This window comes from Vanellus vanellus (assembly GCF_965231255.1).
Source record: "Vanellus vanellus genome assembly, chromosome: 1".
Taxonomy (NCBI): Eukaryota; Metazoa; Chordata; class Aves; order Charadriiformes; family Charadriidae; genus Vanellus; species Vanellus vanellus.
Genome location: NC_138905.1, coordinates 154189005 through 154207576, shown reverse-complemented (window position 1 = coordinate 154207576; position 18572 = coordinate 154189005). Strand labels below are relative to the sequence as shown.

Here is an 18572-nt window from a genome sequence, read left to right as displayed (position 1 = left end):
AGATCTGCACCACCACTCCATCCACTTTAACATGATGCATTATACAAACTGTTGCTCAACATGAGACAACTTCCTCACTACAGACTCTGTCAAGATATCCACACGTCATCGACAGCTATCGTCATGTTATACTGAACTAGAAAAATGGTAGTCTAGTAGACTTAGATGAAGAAAAAAAAACCAATCCCAAACAGCTAAAATAACTTAAAGTGGAAACTGTTACCCTCAATAACAACCAGGCTTTTACAAGACTTTCATCCCTGAAGAGACAAATGGAGTGTCATGCAATTTGCTGCAAGTGAAGTGCACAGCAAACGATATCTGGAAATGCAGAGGGCTTGCCTATGCTAAAAAAGCACTGGAAGTCTTACAGAGCTATTCTGTAGAATAGCTCCCTCCGATACTCTCTATAAAATTGTCATCGTTGTACTGTGGGTACCTATGACCAGCACCTTCTGCATGCTATTAAGGTAGTCATAGTTTAACAATACTGCATGCAGGTAAGCGTAATGAGCCCTGGAAAACTGTAAGACTAAAGGGCTTGCATTTAGGGGGAAAAAAAAAAAAAGAGTAACAAATAATGTTGTCAACGTTTAAACAATGTTTTATTACCTATTTCAGTTAAACTGCAATCTGTATTTGCTACCATAACAGACAGCATTTATCTCCCAGCCTTTTTTATGATATGTAATAATGAAGGCATTGTTGTCACTTGACAAAAAAAGGGCAATACTGAACAGTACTTACCACTGTTGTTATCAGTTCTATGAAGATTCCAACTCATAAAACTACATACAATCTAACAGTTAAAAAACAAGAGAAGCAAGCTATAAAGAAAATAATAATATAAGAACACATACCTATGATGGAATCCCTTCGAAAAACATCTCTGTCAAAAATATAAAATGACAGATGGCGAAAGGTCCGAGGAATTTCACAGTAAAAGTCTTCTCCATAGAAGGGGCTGGTTAAAAAAAACAAACAAACAAAAAAAAAAACAACACACACACAAACAACGTACACAAACACACACACACAAAAAAAGAAATTAGTGTTGGTATCCTGGAGGAGTCAGTCTGCTTATACTTCACATCTAGAATATCACTCTGGACTGACGGTCTCCCCAGCCCATGAATGTGCACCTTCCACACTGTTGCACTTTGACTCTTCCAAACTCTCTTAAATGCCCACAGAACAAGATTTCTTAATGTGAAAAAAAGAACAGATACTTCTTTTTTCCTGGAAAACAAGTGCCCCTCAACAAAGAGGGCAGAAACCAGATTATTTGTTAACATACTGTGCACTGAATAGTGGAGAGAGGCCCCTGCTGCCACACTATGCTTACAAAAGACCATTACAACAGAGATCACAAAAGCATACACATGAACAGGATGAGCAAGATACAGAGTGGTTCATGGCACATATATTTTGATTGTTATTTATTTTTAAAAGTATTTTGTTTATTTAAAATAAAATGCCTACAGGCATTGCCTTCTTTCTCATCCCCTGCGAAGTTTCTTATTTAAAGTCAGATTCAGTAAACTGATGGTAACAGCCTTAGAGCTGGCATGATGCTTGTTACCTGATAGCGCTGCATATCTGTCTATTTTTGCTTACTGGAATTGTATAGAATAATTTCTTCTACAGTAAGCCCAGATTTAAAAAAAAAAAATATTTATCTCAGCATGAAAAGCTCTTTAGAGACTTAAGGGACTTTCTTTGAATCCTACCAATTTACATAAAAAAAAAAAAAAAACACCACACCTCAGACACCTAATAGCAACCCTTTCAATTTCTCTGTCCAATTATATGGTTAAGGATTCACTTGTAAGAATGATAAGCATATATCAACATTATTTATTCATTGACAGGTCTACCATTTTACCAGATTTTTTCATTCCAAGTCACTCATGCTTCAGTAGCTCTAAATAGGTGGAAGCAATTTGAGTCATATGGACAAATACAGCAAGCACTGCAGATGTAGACTTAAAAATAAATCTAATTCCAACGGATCAAAAGCCAGCAGGTGGTTTTCTTCTCCTTTTAAACACAAACCTCCTTATTGTCTTGGCTAAGCACAAAAATGGGAGACAGAATCGTGCTGTAGCTTTAACCATTATCAAAAGCTTTTTATGTTAGATAATTAGATATCCCAAAATTACTAAGAGCACCTTGCAGTAACTTTCAATTTTTCAGCATTTTGTCAGGATACTTCAGGATATAAAGGGTCTTTGCTCACAAGCTAGCAAGGCTCATTGACAGAGCTTTAAACCAGGCTTGAGTGGGACAGTATGAGGCTTGCCCATGACAAGCTGTGGTACGACAGGCAACAGGTGAAGTCCCTGCTGACTGGAAAAAGGGAAACATTTCACCCATTTTTAAAGAGGGTAGAAAGGAGGAACCTAGGAACTACCAACTTGTCAGCCTCACCTCCGTGCCCATTAAGACCACGGAACAGATCCTCCTAGAAGTTACATTAAGGCACATGGAGAACAGGGAGGTGACTCAAGACAGCCAGCATGGCTTCACCAAGGGCAAGTCCTGCCTGGCCAACTTAGTGGCCTTCTATGATGGAGTGACTACATCAGTGGATAACGGAAGAGCTATGGATGTCATCTATCTGGACTTCTGTAAGGCCTTTGACGCAGTCCCCCACAACATTCTTCTCTCTAAATTGGAGAGATATGGATTTGATGGGTGGACTGTTCAGTGGATGACAAATTGGTTGGATGGTCACATTCAGAGGGTAGTGGTCAATGGCTCAATGTCCCAATGGAGATCAGTGACTAGTTATTTCCCTCAGGGGTCCGTACTGGGACCAGTACTGTTCAGTATCTTCATCAATGACATAGACAGTAGGATCAGTGCACCCCCAGCAAGTCTGCAGATGACACCAAGCTGAGCAGTGTCGTTGACAAGCCTAAGGGACGAGATGCCATCCAGAGGGACCTGGACAGACTTAAGAAGTGGGCCCATGTGAACCTCATGAGGTTCAACAAGGCCAAGTGCAGGGTCCTGCACCTGGTTCAGGGCAACCCCCTGTATCAATACAGGCTGGGGAATGAAGGGATTGAGAGTAGCCCTGAGGAGAAGGACTTGGGAATACTGGTGGATGAAAAGCTGAACATGAGCCGGCAGTGTGCACTCACAGCCCAGAAAACCAAACATATCCTGGGCTGCATTGAAATAAACATGGCCAGCAGGCTGAGGGAGGTGATTCTCCCCTTCTACTTCGCTCTGGTGAGACCCCACCTGGAGTACTGCTGGCCAGGAGGAGTACTCCAGGTCTGGAGGCCTCAGCACAGGAAAGACATGGACCTGTTGGAGCAGGTCCAGAGGAGGGCTACAAAAATGATCAGAGGGAGGGAACACATCTCCTATGAGGACAGGCTGAGAGAGTTGGAGTTGTTCAGCCTGGAGAAGGGAAGGCTCCAGGGAGACCTTATTGTGGTCTTTCAGTACTTAACGAAGGCCTACAGGAAAGATGGGGACAAACTTTTTAGCAGGGCCTGTTGCAATAGGATAGGGGGTGATGGCTAAAGAGGGTAGATTTAGACTAGATATAAGGAAGAAAGTTTTTACAGTGAGTGTGGTGAAACACTGGAACAGGTTGTGCAGAGAAGTGGTAGATGCCCCATCCCTGGGAACATTCAGGGTCAGGTTGGATGGGGCTCTGAACAACCTGATCTAGTTGAAGATATCCCTGCTCACTGCAGGGGAGGTTGGACTAGATGACCTTTAAAGGTCTCTTCCAACCCAAACTATTCTATGATTTTAGATCACCATATACTTTTGCTTGTATTTCTGCCTACAGTAAAAATACACTCCCCCAGAATCGCCACATTCCCGTGAGACCTAGCTGACAAAACTCACTCAAAACACACAGGCACTGCAAATTAGCTAACCACTCTGCATTTAAAGGGAATATGCCACATTAATTTCATGAAGTCCAGAGATATCACTCAATATTCTGCAAGAACATTATTTAAGTCAGTGTTCCACCACCACATGGAAGAACACATTGGATAAACAACAAAGCCCAGGGCTTACCCACAGGTTAAATTTCTACCATTGAAACAGTTTCCCATTGCTTGACATAAATGCATCCAGCCACAAGTTGCAGCAACCAACATAAGCCCTACTCAGTCACCCCTACTGTGAAGGCAGGGGAGAAAATCTAACAGCTGGAAATGGCAGCTGGTTTGACTGTTTGTCCCAACTACCCCTCCAATTCAGCACTCTTGGTTATGTCCTCTTTACCCATTCTGCTCCAAGACATTTTATTTGGAATCACGAATTCAGCAGCCACTGCTTCAGGCACAAAATATTTGAGTTCTTTGGTACAAGCCGCTTCTACCAAACGAGGAACTATCTGACTGTCCCAGCAGCCATGCTTCTGCTGGCAACGCCGAGGGCCTCACTCTGTACGCATCACTTGGTGCAAGTTTTCACGCACAGGCTTAACCCAAGGGGGCTACAAAAATGCATAAACATTCCCCAAATATCTAGTGCATTATACATGCAAAACACTTGCATCGTTCTGAGCCCTAATACTCTGTTCAGCCATAAAATTGTCCTTTCTGCTGGAAGAACATGACAGATGAATTTACTCACTAATGACCTTAGAATGAAATGATACTTAATGAACTGTGGATTATATACCCAGTTCTCTATCAAGAATACAAGAGAAGCTTCAGTAGACTGAAAGTCTAAAGACAATGTAAAAACAAGACTTATACTGAGCATACTTTAATTCAGCTCAGCTGATTCTGGGGGAAAGGACAGGGAAGAGACAACAACTGGGGCCTTTGGCAAGTCCCCTATTCATGTTTGTCACTGGTGATGGTTGGGGGCAAAAATAACTAAGACCACACCACAGCAAACAAGCATGAGATTCAGAAAAGCAGAGTGGACAACAGGAAGCATCTAGTCCAATACATGGTAGCAGAAAGAGACTGATTAACAGAAGAAATGCTATGAAGGCTGACTTAGGCTGACTTAGCCATGCAGGGACCACATCTGGTCACTACTTTTAGGCACAAGCCTTATTAGCCTGAGCAGTGCCTCCTGGCTGGTACTCTTCACAGGATACATTATTTGCACCTGCTGTCAACAGAAGAGATGCTTTGTTCTGCTCTTGGCTTTCACCATTGTAGATTCACAACCTCTCTTCACTCGGGTAATACCCCTGAGGTGCACTGCGTTCTTAATTAATGTAAGCAAGCAGACTTCCAACACAAGTGCATTCACTCTGCACCAGATAATTAGCCAAAGTTTTAACTGCAAGGATACACATCCAGATAAATTTGATATCCCCCTGCCCCAATCTGGTGTAGCTCTGCAGTATCTTTTTTCTGAAGGAATCAAAAGTAACCACACAAATGCTTCTAGCTTCCACTTAAATGTGTGCTTTTCCTCCATGTATCTCTTCAGAACAGTACTTGCTTTGTCTCCCACCCAGACCAGAGCAAGAGGTCACAGCAGTCAAACCCCATGATTTACTTCCCAAGCTAACTTATCTTGAGCATGAACCCCAGGGCTCCAGAACAGTTCTTCCAAAAGAACAGCTAAATCCCTCTGTGAGTGTCCCCTCTCTCCCAAAAGCCAGAATCAGTCTGATGGGGCTTCAGCGAGTACTTTTATTCTGACAAAGCAATTAATAAAAAAGCAGCAGCATCTGCCTACACAGCCCTCAGGAGTCTGACAAGATCCTCCAAGACAAACACTGGAACTAGCCTGGCTGAAAACTTGGGAATCTTTCAGAACCAAGTGAGTTCACATTCAACTTCCAGGTTTTGAGCTAAGCTTTCCTTGTAGAATAATCAACCCTACACTGAGAAGTTTTAGTCATTCAAAGAGGAGGAGAAACAATGAAGGCCCCCTCCCCCAATCTTGCAGCGTAGCCTGCACATCAATACAGTCACAATGGAAGGGCATGGGCAAGACCAGTGTTGTCATTATTTCAGTTTCTTCTGGACTCCACACAAGTGATGGGATGTAACTGCCGAGACCAGGATCTTGCAAGGACAGAAACAGTGGACCTCTGCTGTAAATGCAGTTCAGCTCCTACCAAACTTTTTATAAAAGCATTTTCAAACCCAGCTTCTTCAATAGACTACCAAATTTAGAACAGTTTTACTAATTTCTTTTTTGTTTTGCTATCACAGCACTGAGAGGAGTAACAGTGCAGCTATAAATGGGGTTTGTTCCCAAGTTACTGTCTCTTGTTTTCCTGATGGCATTAGAAACTACAGAGAAAGACCTGTACCCATTTTTAAATCCTTTCTCCAGACTTTCAGGCAGACTGATTCTGTAGCCTTCTGACTCTTTCAGGGCTTGACTCTGCAGCTTCTACTCCACATACCCTCACTTCATCACCCATTCTCATATCTTTTCCAGTACATACCCATCACCTTGCTGTGCTCTGGAGGAGGGAAGGTCTACCTCAGCAGTCCTTCTCTCAGGGAGTGCAGGGCTCTCTTACTGCACAGCTTTTATACAGCCCCTACTACCGACACATATACTAAACAATCCCCCCTCAAGACACTTTCCTGAGGATGGTTCCACAGCAGTCGTGACAGAAGAGACAAAAAAAAAAAAAAAAAAAAAAAAAAAAATAGTCCTCAAGTAAAAGCATAAAGAACAGTGCAACGGATTTGACTCTTCAGGAATACCCTCCCCTCACCAAAAACTTGCTTATCTGAATGCTCACAGGAGCAGGAATACCAGGAAATCAAAACCAAAAAGTCCCCTCTAGGTATTGTTTCACTCCCATACAGCTATCCAACTTAAAGCCCTACCCATTTTAAGGTATCTATTTTTGAATCTCTTCTAATGAGAGTTTTGGCAATGGATATTTTTAGGAAGAGACAGGGAAGGAGAAGAGAAACAAATTACTGTGCAGATCAAGTGGAATGAAAGCAAATAAAGGAAGAGAATCCTCATCTCAAACACGATGAATGGGAACTTCTTCCCCTAGAAAAGGTTCAAAATTTGTTAATTTTGACATGTTTTACTATACTCCAGAGGCATACTTGCAACTTTAATTCCGTACCTTCAGATATCTAATGAAATCATCACAAATAATATTAACAGAGAGGAAGAGGCTTCATAAAATAAATCTCAGTGTAGAAACGTTTCTTTAGTTTCAGGCTGTGTTGCAAAACCTCGTGCTTGTTTCTCAATACTTCGGATTCGCCAAAGCAGTTTTGTTTTTGTTTTGGCACCAGTACTTCAGTGGATGAAGTGAGAGAGTTGCATGATGAATAATAATGAAACCCTGCAAACCAGAATTCTTTGTGTATGGATTATTTTTTTTTAAACTGCTTTTGTGATTGAAAGTAAGGACTATTAACATGCCACAGACAACTCCACATCCTCTATTTTAGAACGTTTAGAAATACTGGATTCATCCTGTTGCGTGAACTGAAGACCAGAGTTCACATTGCCGTGTGAGCTGAAAGCAAAATCACTCTGTACAAAGGAGTACACTTGTTTGTTTCTACTGCTAAGCTTTTTCTACTACTTGGCTAATACGTTTTATACTATGCTTTGCAGCGTATGTAAAGGGAGTGGGGTAGAGAAGAGAAGGTTTATTCAAAGCAGATAAAGCAAGCCAAATAAAATCTGAATACACTTCAGTCTCCTACTAGACACAGAGCTAGAAGACAACTGGCAAGTAAGACAGGCTCTGCAAGAGCCAAAGTCGGCAGATGTCATGGTAGCTTCCTTACGCAATTTATTAAAAATACCTAGTATTATATCTGAAGCACAGATTTGGCAGAGGACACGCTGCAGGAAGTATATGGCAAACGAGGCAACATCTAAATCCAAACATACCATTTATGCCCACTGTTAGAGAGCAGGCTGCAATCTTCCAAGCATCCACCGAGCCTAAACAAGTTTTTCCTCATGTCACTGTGCAGAGACACCCAGATGGACAGTGCTGTGTTATATCCAAAACCACCCCTACTACAGAGACAAAATGAAGCAGCGTGCATTTTCTCAACCCTATGCTCAGAAGAGAGAGACAGACACACACTAGCTATAGTTATCATCCTCACTTGACAGTTGCTGGTTTGGCTCAATGAGGCTTACGGGGATTATGATAACTTTAAGCAGCAGCCGTTTGGCCCTCAGTCACCTCTTAAAATATTCTGTAAGATGACACACACAAACAACAGAAGTCACATTACAGCTGCATTTACTTTTTTTTTTTTTTTAATCACTCAAAGCAGCCTACAACAGTAACAATTGTTACTCACATTGGTGCCTTTTTGGGTGGATGAACGCTCTCATTCATAAACCTTGCCTTGAGTCTCAAGGCTCACTTAAATTCTCCTCCTTCCATTAAGTCTTGCTTCCCTTCCTGGCGACCTTCCCAGCTGTATTACTTCCCTACAAAACCATACAGTCCTTGCCTTCAATAATGCCCCTGACCAGCCTGAAGTTGTACCCATACTCATCCCATTCCCTTAAAGGGTGTTTTCAGAATTGAAGTCTATTGACATTAGGAATTCAAGCCATGGTTAGATGTAGTTGAGTACAGAGGATGGCAGGCCCTGGGGCAGAGAGCACACCAAGTAGTGAGCTGGGAGCATGAGGAGAGAAGCTATAGAACATGTAGACAGCAGAACACGCTACAGCATCCAGCTCAAGGCCTCTTTACTTAAAGCCTCCAGGCTGGGGAAAGTTATTTCAAGGAGGTGAGCTGGCAACATAAGAATATGGAAGTAGCTAATGGAACTAAGTTGGATACAACAGCTAATTTTGGCAACACTCCAACTAAGGGAAACAACTTTGTGTCTAAAATTTGAGAAGTGGCCTGCATCCAAGATGTTATCGGAACACGAGAGAAGTTTAGCTATGCAGCCACAAACTCCAAACATCGGAAAATAAAGAGTTTAAGCAAGCCTAGAATTAAAAAATAACAACATTAAATGTGGCAATAGAATTATTAGAGAAAGTTGAGAGCTACTGATTGAATTTGTTAACTGATCTAATACTAAAACAAAGACACAGCAACCTCTTGTTAAAGAGAACACAGCCTTAACTGATTTTACAGCACATTTCACTGTTCACTCGCAAGCACACTGCAGACTTGTAGTTCTGTTACCTTCATTGCAGACTAGCAAAAAAAAGACTGGGGGTGGGGAAAGTGCCTCTGGCTTCATTTGCTGTTTCATTCAGGCTTTGATCACTATGTTTAGCACGTGAAAAATTCCTCAGTGAAATAGTGGAGAACTAAATAATCACAGACTCAAGACGCTTGGCTCATCTCTCTAAAGCACACACTGTCAGCCATTTGATTCTTAACGTACGACAGTTTTTGCCTTTATTCACATCCTTGAAACAAATTTAGAGATGTCACATTCCTTCCATTCTTCACCTATGATTTGAGAAGCTGCCTTGATTTCCTGTTGCAGCTGACACTGCCCTTTAAGTGAATGGAAACATTTGATGCAAACAGCAAAGGCAAAGTCAGTCTTAATGCCAACAAGCCAAGAAAGTTTATCCTCAGGGAAGACCTGTAGCCAGGAACAAGTCCTGGACGGTGGAGCCTGAAGTTTGAAGCTACTCATGGGAGAAGCTAAGCGGTTGGTTCAGCAAAGGAAATTAATGGACAAAATTCTTGTCGGGCTGTCTGCTTGCAGCTCAGAAGTTATAGATCTGTGCATTTAAAAAAAAAAAAATATTCTCAGATGTTCCTTAGGACATAAAATACACAAGTCCCCTTCATGTACATCTCGGCTAGGTTATATGGACTAGATCCAATTTATTCAGTGCCTTTGCAGATGATGGTAATATAAATATTGAACAACAAATACAAAACAGAGAAGTGTATTAAATCCTGGCTCTAACTGACCTCTTCCTCATATCTTATGACTTGCATGTGACCTTCATAGAATTGACTAAAAGCTTGTGCCAAGGAGTTTATGAAAACAGTGCTGCTTGAAGAGTTCAAGATTCTGTTCCTGGGAACCTGGAGAGCTTGCTCTGACCAACCCACATGTTCACTGTGCTTGTCCAAAGATCCCCAGAGAAGTCGGATGGCTCTGAACTGCCCCCACATAAACACTACTTTCACATTGCTCTGTGGTTTCATAGAAAGGCCTGCCCATGTTATAACCCTTGACTTGTTTCAGTCAGACGCTACCAAGTTATCCTCACAGCAGCCCTCAAAATCTTCCAGTACATGACAGCAGTGCCACCATCCAGTTTAACAGAAGCCAACAAAGGCTGGATGGCAGAAATTACTGAAGTTCCTGATTGTAATTTATGAGTCCCACCTGACTGCTAAACAGAGGAGTTAAGGTTCACCATGCTAGCTGCTCTCAATTTTTGAGACACAAACTTATATAAGGGCATCAGGCTCACAGAGATTCTCTTAAGAGTACTGGTAAGGGCACTGGACTGGGCAACAGGATGTGCTGGTTCAGTTCTTGGAGTTCTGAATAATTCATGCTTTCTTGATTTAAGAGGCTACAGCTTTCAGCTGTCTTCTCATACCTCTGCCACAGACCTAATAAGATAAAAATGTGCTGCAGAAGACTAGGACAGAGCTCAGGGAAGCAAATTCTTACACTGTCCCACTATAAAACAGAGGAGATCATGAGTCAGAATGCCATCATATTTTAGAAGTAGTGGTGGTCTGGCGAGGTTCCTGCCAACTGGAAAAGGGGAAACATAACCCCTATTTTCAAAAAGGGAAACAAGGAAGACCCAGGGAACTACAGGCCAGTCAGTCTCACCTCTGTGCCTGGCAAGATCATGGAGCAGATCCACCTGGAAACTCTGCTGAGGCATGTAGAAAACGAGGAGGTGATTGGTGGCAGCCAGCATGGCTTCACCAAGGGCAAGTCATGCCTGACAAATTTGGTGGCCTTCTACAAAGGGGTTACAGTGGCAGTGGACAAGGGAAGAGCAACTGATGTCATCTACCTGGACTTGTGCAAAGCATTTGACACCGTCCCACACAATATCCTGGTCTCCAAATTGGAGAGACATGGATTCAACAAATGGACCACTCAGTGGATAAAGAACTGGCTGGACAGTCGCACTCAAAGAGTTACTGTCAACGGCTCGACGTCTAAGTGGAGACTAGTGATGAGTGGCGTTCCTCAGGGGTCGGTACTGTGACCTGTACTGTTCAACATCTTTGTCGGTGACATGGACAGTGGGGTCGAGTACACCCTCACCAAGTTTGCTGATGACACCAAGCTGTTTGGCGAGGTAGACACGCTGGAGGGGAGGGATGCCATCCAGAGGGACCTGCACAGGCTGGAGAGGTGGGTCCAAGCCAACCTCATACAGTTCAACAAGACCAAGTGCAAGGTCCCACATCTGGGTCAGGGCAATCCCAAGCACAAATACAGGCTCGGCGGGGAACGGCTGGAGAGCAGTCCTGAGGAGAAGGACCCGGGGGTGCTGATTGATGAGAAGCTCAACATGAGCCAGCAATGTGCGATCGCAGCCCAGAAGGCCAACCGTATCCTGGGCTGCATCAAAAGAAGTGTGGCCAGCAGGTCAAGGCAGGTGATTCTGCCCCTCTACTCCACTCTCGTGAGAACCCACCTGGAGTACTGCATCCAGCTCTGCAGTCCCCAGCATAAGAAGGACACAGACCTGCTGGAGCACATCCAGAGGAGGGCCATGAGGATGATCCGAGGGCTGGAGCACCTCTCCTATGAGGAGAGGCTGAAAGAGTTGGGGCTGTTCAGCCTGGAGAAGAGAAGGCCCCAGGGACATCTTATTGCAGCCTTCCAGTACCTAAAGGGGGCCTACAGGAGAGCTGGGGAAGGACTTTTTACTAGGGCAGGTAGTGACAGGATGAGGGAGAATGGCTGTAAACTGGAAGAGGGCAGGTTCAGATTAAACATTAGGAAGAAGTTTTTCACTTTGAGGGTGGTAAGGCACTGGAACAGGTTGCCCAGAGAGGTTGTTGAGGCCCCATCCCTGGAGGTGTTCAAGGCCAGGCTGGACGTGGCCTCGGGCAACCTGGTCTAGTGGGAGGTGTCCCTGCCCATGGCAGGGGGGTTGGACCTCGATGATCTTCAAGGTGCTTTCCAACCTGAACCATTCTATGATTCTATGAATCTGAAGGCTCTGCCACAGATACCCCAAGCAAGCCAGAACTGGACATTCATCCAAGTACCTCTGGGAAGGAGAGATAACTGCTTTGTTTCTCCCATTTGCCAGTTCTATTTAAGCTTTACAGCAGAAGGCCTGCCTGGAAAAATATACATTTCTGCAGTGCTTAGTAGAAGCTTAATGACACTCAACTGAGTGGAGGGGGGGGGAGGGGGGAAAGCAGCAAGCAGTCCTTGAATTCCCAAGTACACAAGACAGTGTTTAATTATAAGCCTTTTCATGCAGACAACAAATGCATTTTATGCAGTTATGCTAGAAAAGATTGGCTTCTCCAGGACAAATCTGAACGAGAAGACATTGTTTCAGTCAGTAGTGCTAGGGCTGCATATGAAACACCTTTCAATTCAGACATTCACACAAAGCATCTTATTTTTCATAGACTATATGAAAATAATTTTTTGAGCTTACTGGAAGATGGGGGAGTTACCGGTATCAGTGACAATACAGGCAATTCTTAAAACTTACTTTATAGCAGGCCAGCCCCTTGTCAGCCATGAAGTGATAGGAAGTAGAAAATAGGCACGAACAACAGAGCAGAGCCAGCGTTCTCCCCTTCAAACTACAGTCAAAGGCTGTGTCACCCACTTCAATGCCAGCCACACAGATGTTCAGGCAGGACTCAATTATTTTAGTCATGCGTTGGCCCAGCTTCACATCCCTGCTCCCATCTAACATCACATACCGCAGCAGTTATACCTCAGAAAAAGGGACTAAATGCATGCTTCACTATCAGGTTGGCAAGCGCCTGGCAAAGAAACACCATACATGAAAGCAGGTATCTCTCTGCTGTATACAAATTACATGGGCCTTAGGGCACATAAGCCTCGCCTGCCCAATAATTCACGGTTACTCAATGGGTTGAATCAATTTACAAACAAGCATTAAAGAATGTAACAGCATGACTGGCTCCTCAGCTACGTGCTCATCTTAGAGTCTTACAAAAAACAATAGGCGACTGCAGTACAGTCTGAAATAATTTGAAAAACATCTTCCTCTGGAAGTCTATGCACTTGTTTTAATAGATGTAAACACAGTCATAAAACATTAAGTAGCTGTTTGAGTGTGCCTTGCTAAATAAGAGCAATTCCTATTCACAGATTAGGAAGACATCCCCGTTTACCATCCATGTATTGGGGATTTTTGTTCGCTTTTCTTTTATGCAACAGAAAAACAAGGACAGAGAAACGCAAAATTCAGCTGATAACAGTGTCTGTAAGTGGATATTCAGGGACTGTGAAGAAGCAAGTTTTTCAAAAATAGTACTTGCAATTAGAAGCTCACAGAGGGAGAAGGCAGACTACCACTGAAGACAGGAATTCACTGGGAGAAAAAACTGAGATCATCTTTAGTCAACCCTTAGATCAAATAAAATAGGACTGTAAAGGGATTTTGGGAGGTCATCTGGTCCACCACTTTTCCAAAGTGGGAAGATCACCATATTTTGATCAGAACTGATTACATAGAACCTGTTAAAAGTCATCAGCAATAAATATGGAAAAAACAAGGCACTCTATTCCAGTGCTTCAGAATCTTTAACAACAGGAAGATTTTTCTTCACAATAAACCTTAACTTAAACTTCCTTCCCCACTGCAATTTAAGTCTATTATTACTTGCAATATCCATACTGGTGATACAGAGCAATTAATTCCCTCCCTCAAGTTTTTTTTGGGGGGTTGTTGTTTGGGTTGTTTTGGTTTTTTTAATATATTTACATAGTTATACTTACTCTTTTCCCTCTTGTCTAGGCTAAACAATTCCAACCTTTTAACCTTTCCTCATCAGTTGTGTTTTCCAGACCTCTGATCATTGTGTTGCTCTCCTCTGAATTCACCTCAATTAATGAAAAGAACTTAGCTCCGCAGGAAACCAGAAACCTTCCAGTTCTACACAGCCTCAGTGTACCTCTTCAGCTTTATAATGATATCTAAAGACAGATGGAATTTTTCCCACTGAAGGAATTACACTTGTTGTTTATTCCTACTATGAGTTTATTTTCTCGACAGAAAAATACTTGGATTAGTTCAAGGAAATTACATCAACTATTCTCACACACCCCCACTCCCCACCACCCACTTCCCTGCAAAGCACTAATGATCACCCAGAAAAAAAACCCACTGTGAAACTTCTAGTTATGAGCAGAAGGGCTACAGTTGTGTGACACAAGAATTAATTTAAATGAGTTACAAATTCACTGGTATGTGACTGGTTTAGGGACACTGCATGGCCAAAAAAAAAAAAAAAAGAGGCAGTCTTTGCTTTTTCACTTTTTTTTTTTTTTTACATATAGTACAAAACCAGGAAAGTGTTAGCATCATCATTCAAAACCACTCTAATTATGTTTAGCCAATCTAAATGCCTCAAGAAACAAAAGTATGGAGCAGTACACCATATCAGAATATAAGATGAGGAATAAAGATTTAAAGACAACAAAAAATTATGTGAGAGAACAACTAAAGTGACTTAAGTCCCACTTCAAGCTACTCAGATTCATTCTTAAACGCGTTAGGTATTTCTGAGGGGTTGGGGATGGGGGTCTAGAGCTATTTCCCAAAGTAAATTATTTGCAATAACAAGACAAATACCAAATTCCTAACTGTATTACTCAACTCTCACTCTTTTCCCACTTTTTATCTTAAGATAAAAGTTATAAACTTGACTGTTCCTTGCTGCTACTTTCTCCTCAACTCCAAAAAAGTCCGGCTTCCCTGAGTATACGTATATGCCCAGCTTTGTTCCCTTTATTTTTTTGATGTTTGGGGATTTCCAGGAGAAAGCATTTTAACTTTTGCTACATGCTTCTCATTCTGTTTCATTCTACGTTTGGCTTCCACAACCTCACAGGAAGGGTCCAAGATAATCAGACAGGCATCTTGTATTCAAACCTCTCCCTTCAGTTGCAGGCTCATGACAGGAAAAAAACTTCCTAACCACCCATTAGGGTAGCTAGACCAATGCAAAATTCTAAGCATAGATAGATGCGAAATGGAGTTCAGTGTTCCCTTTTAAGTCAAGATCTAAAAAGCTTAGAGAAGTTCAAAATAAATATTGCAGAATGAAAGGTGCACTGGCTGTACATTCTTAGGAAAACAGTTAATATGGCTTGCCTTGGTGAAGATCTTTTCCCATATATACAGATGGGAATCATAACATTAATAGTTCTACCACTAGTGTTCTTAAAATGGGAAGAAGGATCATATTCATCTTCCCTCCTCCCCTCAAAGAAGTATCTTTGGAACATTAGACAAACACAGTAAGCAGAGAATGGTAAGAGTTAACAGAACATGTATACGTGTATTTGTTACCATAATGACTTCTCCACTATTTTGGTCCTGAAAACCTCCTCCTGGTCCAGGTTTACAGTACAGTAGCAATCCCTCATCTTGTTTGGCCCTGGATATGTAGGAAGATTTTTGGCTTCACCTAAAGACAAGAAAGAAAAAAACCCAAAAGGATTACATATTAAAATGTTATCCATAACTTAGTCATCTGTCAACTAATGCAGTGTCAGCAACATGGCTAAAGAGAACTAGTACGTTGTGTTCTTCTTCCCAAATGTTCTCTATTAAACTCAGCAGCAGTATTCAGTTTCCAAGGCAGCAGATAAGATACCCATAAGATCCATATAAGATATCCCATAAGATACCAGGAACACAATACAACATGGTAAAGCTTTCAGATACAGTGCACTGATTTTATCCTAAAGGCATTACCAAAACACAGCAAACAATGACTGACCCGCAGCTCTGCCACTCTCAACAGATGTGGAGATGGAAAACAGTCACTTCAGTTAGAGCCAACAGCTTTACACCAGAGGTTGGACTTCAAAGCACTTTGTTGAGGTAATTAGCACTTGTGAAGCTGCCTAAGTTTCTCACACAAAAGTACCATGCAAGTCATGAATATTCTTCATAATAAACATTTGTTTCAAAATTGCAACAAGAAACATGCACGTATCCTACACTTAACAAGAGAAAAAAGTAAGTTTGAGGAACTAAGGGTAACCAAGAGACTACAAAAAAAACCCCCAAGAATACAAAACAAGAATAAAACCACAGCTTTCCCCTCTACATATCCATTAATAACCAAAGCTGAGCACTAAATTTCCTTGGCAGACTGATAAAAATCAAAACTCTTAGACAGGAAACTGGGTAATGGTCCTCATGGCTTTGCTAAAGCACCTTAGCACTACATGGATGAGTGATTTCATTCTAAAGACAAAACTTAGAACTCTCCAAGAATAACTAAATGTAAGCCTACAATGCACGTGGTCTTATTTACCTTCACTCTTCCAGTACCCAGACATTGTAAGGACATACCATGGGAACTAGATCATCCTCTCCTGGTAAAATACAGGGAATAAAAAAAATAAAAATAAAAATAAAAATAAAAATAAAAATAAAAATAAAAATAAAAATAAAAATAAAAATAAAAATAAAAATAAAAATAAAAATAAAAATAAAAATAAAAATAAAAATAAAAATAAAAATAAAAATAAAAATAAAAATAAAAATAAAAATAAAAATATACACAGACCAAGGGAACACAGGTTTGTTTGCCAGTACAGAAGGGAACTCTAAATGACAGTAACAAATATAACTTTTTATCTGATGTCTGCAGCTCAGCTTAAGTGCATTTTACTAGACACATACTTTTCCCAGTCTCCAGGTCCCAAATAGCTTTGTACTATTAACAGAATCATCTTACTTCTTTCAACCCTATCTTCAGTAAAGACATACTTTTCTCCTTTCAGCAGAGTTATTCAACAGCACTCTGATGCATATGCACGTAAATTCTGAAGAACTACAGCAATGAAAGTTTAAGCCAACCTGCATACTCAGCTTTAAAGGAAAAGCATAAAGTGCCAAAGGACTCCACGTCTTCCTGTCTGTGATCGCTTTCTGGCACACTGTTCACACACTTTTGCTAACTGACTCGTGACATGCCCTTGGAAACACCACACATCCATACTTCTCACAAACAGCCTGTAAACTGGAGATGGTACATGCAAATGTTTTCTAAAGCTAATCAGAGAAAGTAAAGAGAGGCATCGAAAAGCGACACGAAAACATTGTTACAGACAGTAATGCTTTGCTGCAGAGTTCTTCTAGAGAAGTTTGCGCTCTCAGCTCAGCTGATGCAACTTAATAGCATTCCTCCCACTTCCTTCAGAGTTGTGAGAGACTGTACTAAGAAAAGCTGTCTCTGCTATAATTCAAAGGTGTGACTGCAACATCTGTTGGCATGCCCAATGTGGCTTTAAACTAAGCTGAAGTGCTAGCAATAGTTTAACTGCAGCAGCTCTAGGTAAAAAATACATTAAAGGTTATTGATGGCTTGCTCAGTCTGCATTGAAGCCTATTGTTCCATGGTAAACCTCCAACTTTTACTCTTGTTAGTCTGAGTTCAAGCAAGTAACAAACCAAACGTACAAGCCTCACGCAGACTGAGGTCTCTGAGTTTGTCTACTCTCCCCAAGTTTTTTAAATTTCTCTATTCTTACATTAAAGCCATGTGAAGCCAGCCTCTTTTTTGGATGACTGGGTAAAGTTCCCCAGACAGAGCGAGCGTGCGTGTCAACAGGAAGAGTTTCAATAGCAGAACGATAAGGAAGTCTTCCTCTGGGTCTGGCACATTATTCTCATGGTTCTTCCAACACAATGGGACAAAACTTTTCAAGCTCAAAAATTAAACCAAAAAACCCAAATATGCAGTTTCCCTTTTTCTGCACTCTTCCACTTCCTACTTCAACATGAACGCACACACACAAAACCAATTCCAGATTTTGAGATCTCCATTTCCACTTTTCTGATGTGCACAATATTCACTTAAGTGCATAAAGTTAATAGTGATGTCAGAGCACTCTGTAAGAACTGCATTTTGAAAACTCAGGTCTCCTCTTTGTTAAAGGATTTACAGTAAAGAAGCCCACAATACTGAAACCTAAATGCAATGCAAAGGAAGACACCATTTAGCATCACTAGAAAACGACTGCCTGCACAGTCTTCACAGCAAATTAAAGTTCACCACCACCATGATATTAGAAAGTGAGGCACAGAGGAAAGACAGAGGGAGAAGACATTTTACAGTAATTTCTTTCTTCAAACTGGAAAAAGGCCCTGAAAAACCACCGAGACTAGAACAAGGGATGAATTGACCAACTCAATATATTAATCATGTTACTGACTTAAGTATGAGCTTAAAAAAAAAACGTTTCTTTCCAATGCTGGCAGCAGCCAATGGCTGTTTAGATTCCTCTAGCACTGAGCAGTTGAGAAAGAAAAATTTGTCAAGCTTTCAAGCATAGCTAAAGACTCCACTCTCTAGCCAGACATTTTATGTCAACAAATGCGCTCTGTTAGAGCTTCAGTTGCTCTTTAGATTCCACCAAGACAAAAATATTCCCTCTGTGGCACTATTTTGC

The 18572-nt window shown here is 41.5% G+C and overlaps 1 protein-coding gene across 1 annotated transcript in view; it reads right to left on the bottom strand.

The window, feature by feature from the left end:
• Window positions 1-18572, bottom strand: part of RASA3 (RAS p21 protein activator 3) — a 142535-nt gene that overhangs the window by 86829 nt on the left and 37134 nt on the right. The window contains exons 2-3 of the mRNA XM_082498841.1: window positions 15454-15571; window positions 861-964 (exon numbers count right to left, since the gene is read on the bottom strand). Of these exons, the coding sequence (XP_082354967.1) occupies window positions 861-964; window positions 15454-15571 (222 nt within the window). The remainder of the gene's footprint in view (window positions 1-860; window positions 965-15453; window positions 15572-18572) is intronic.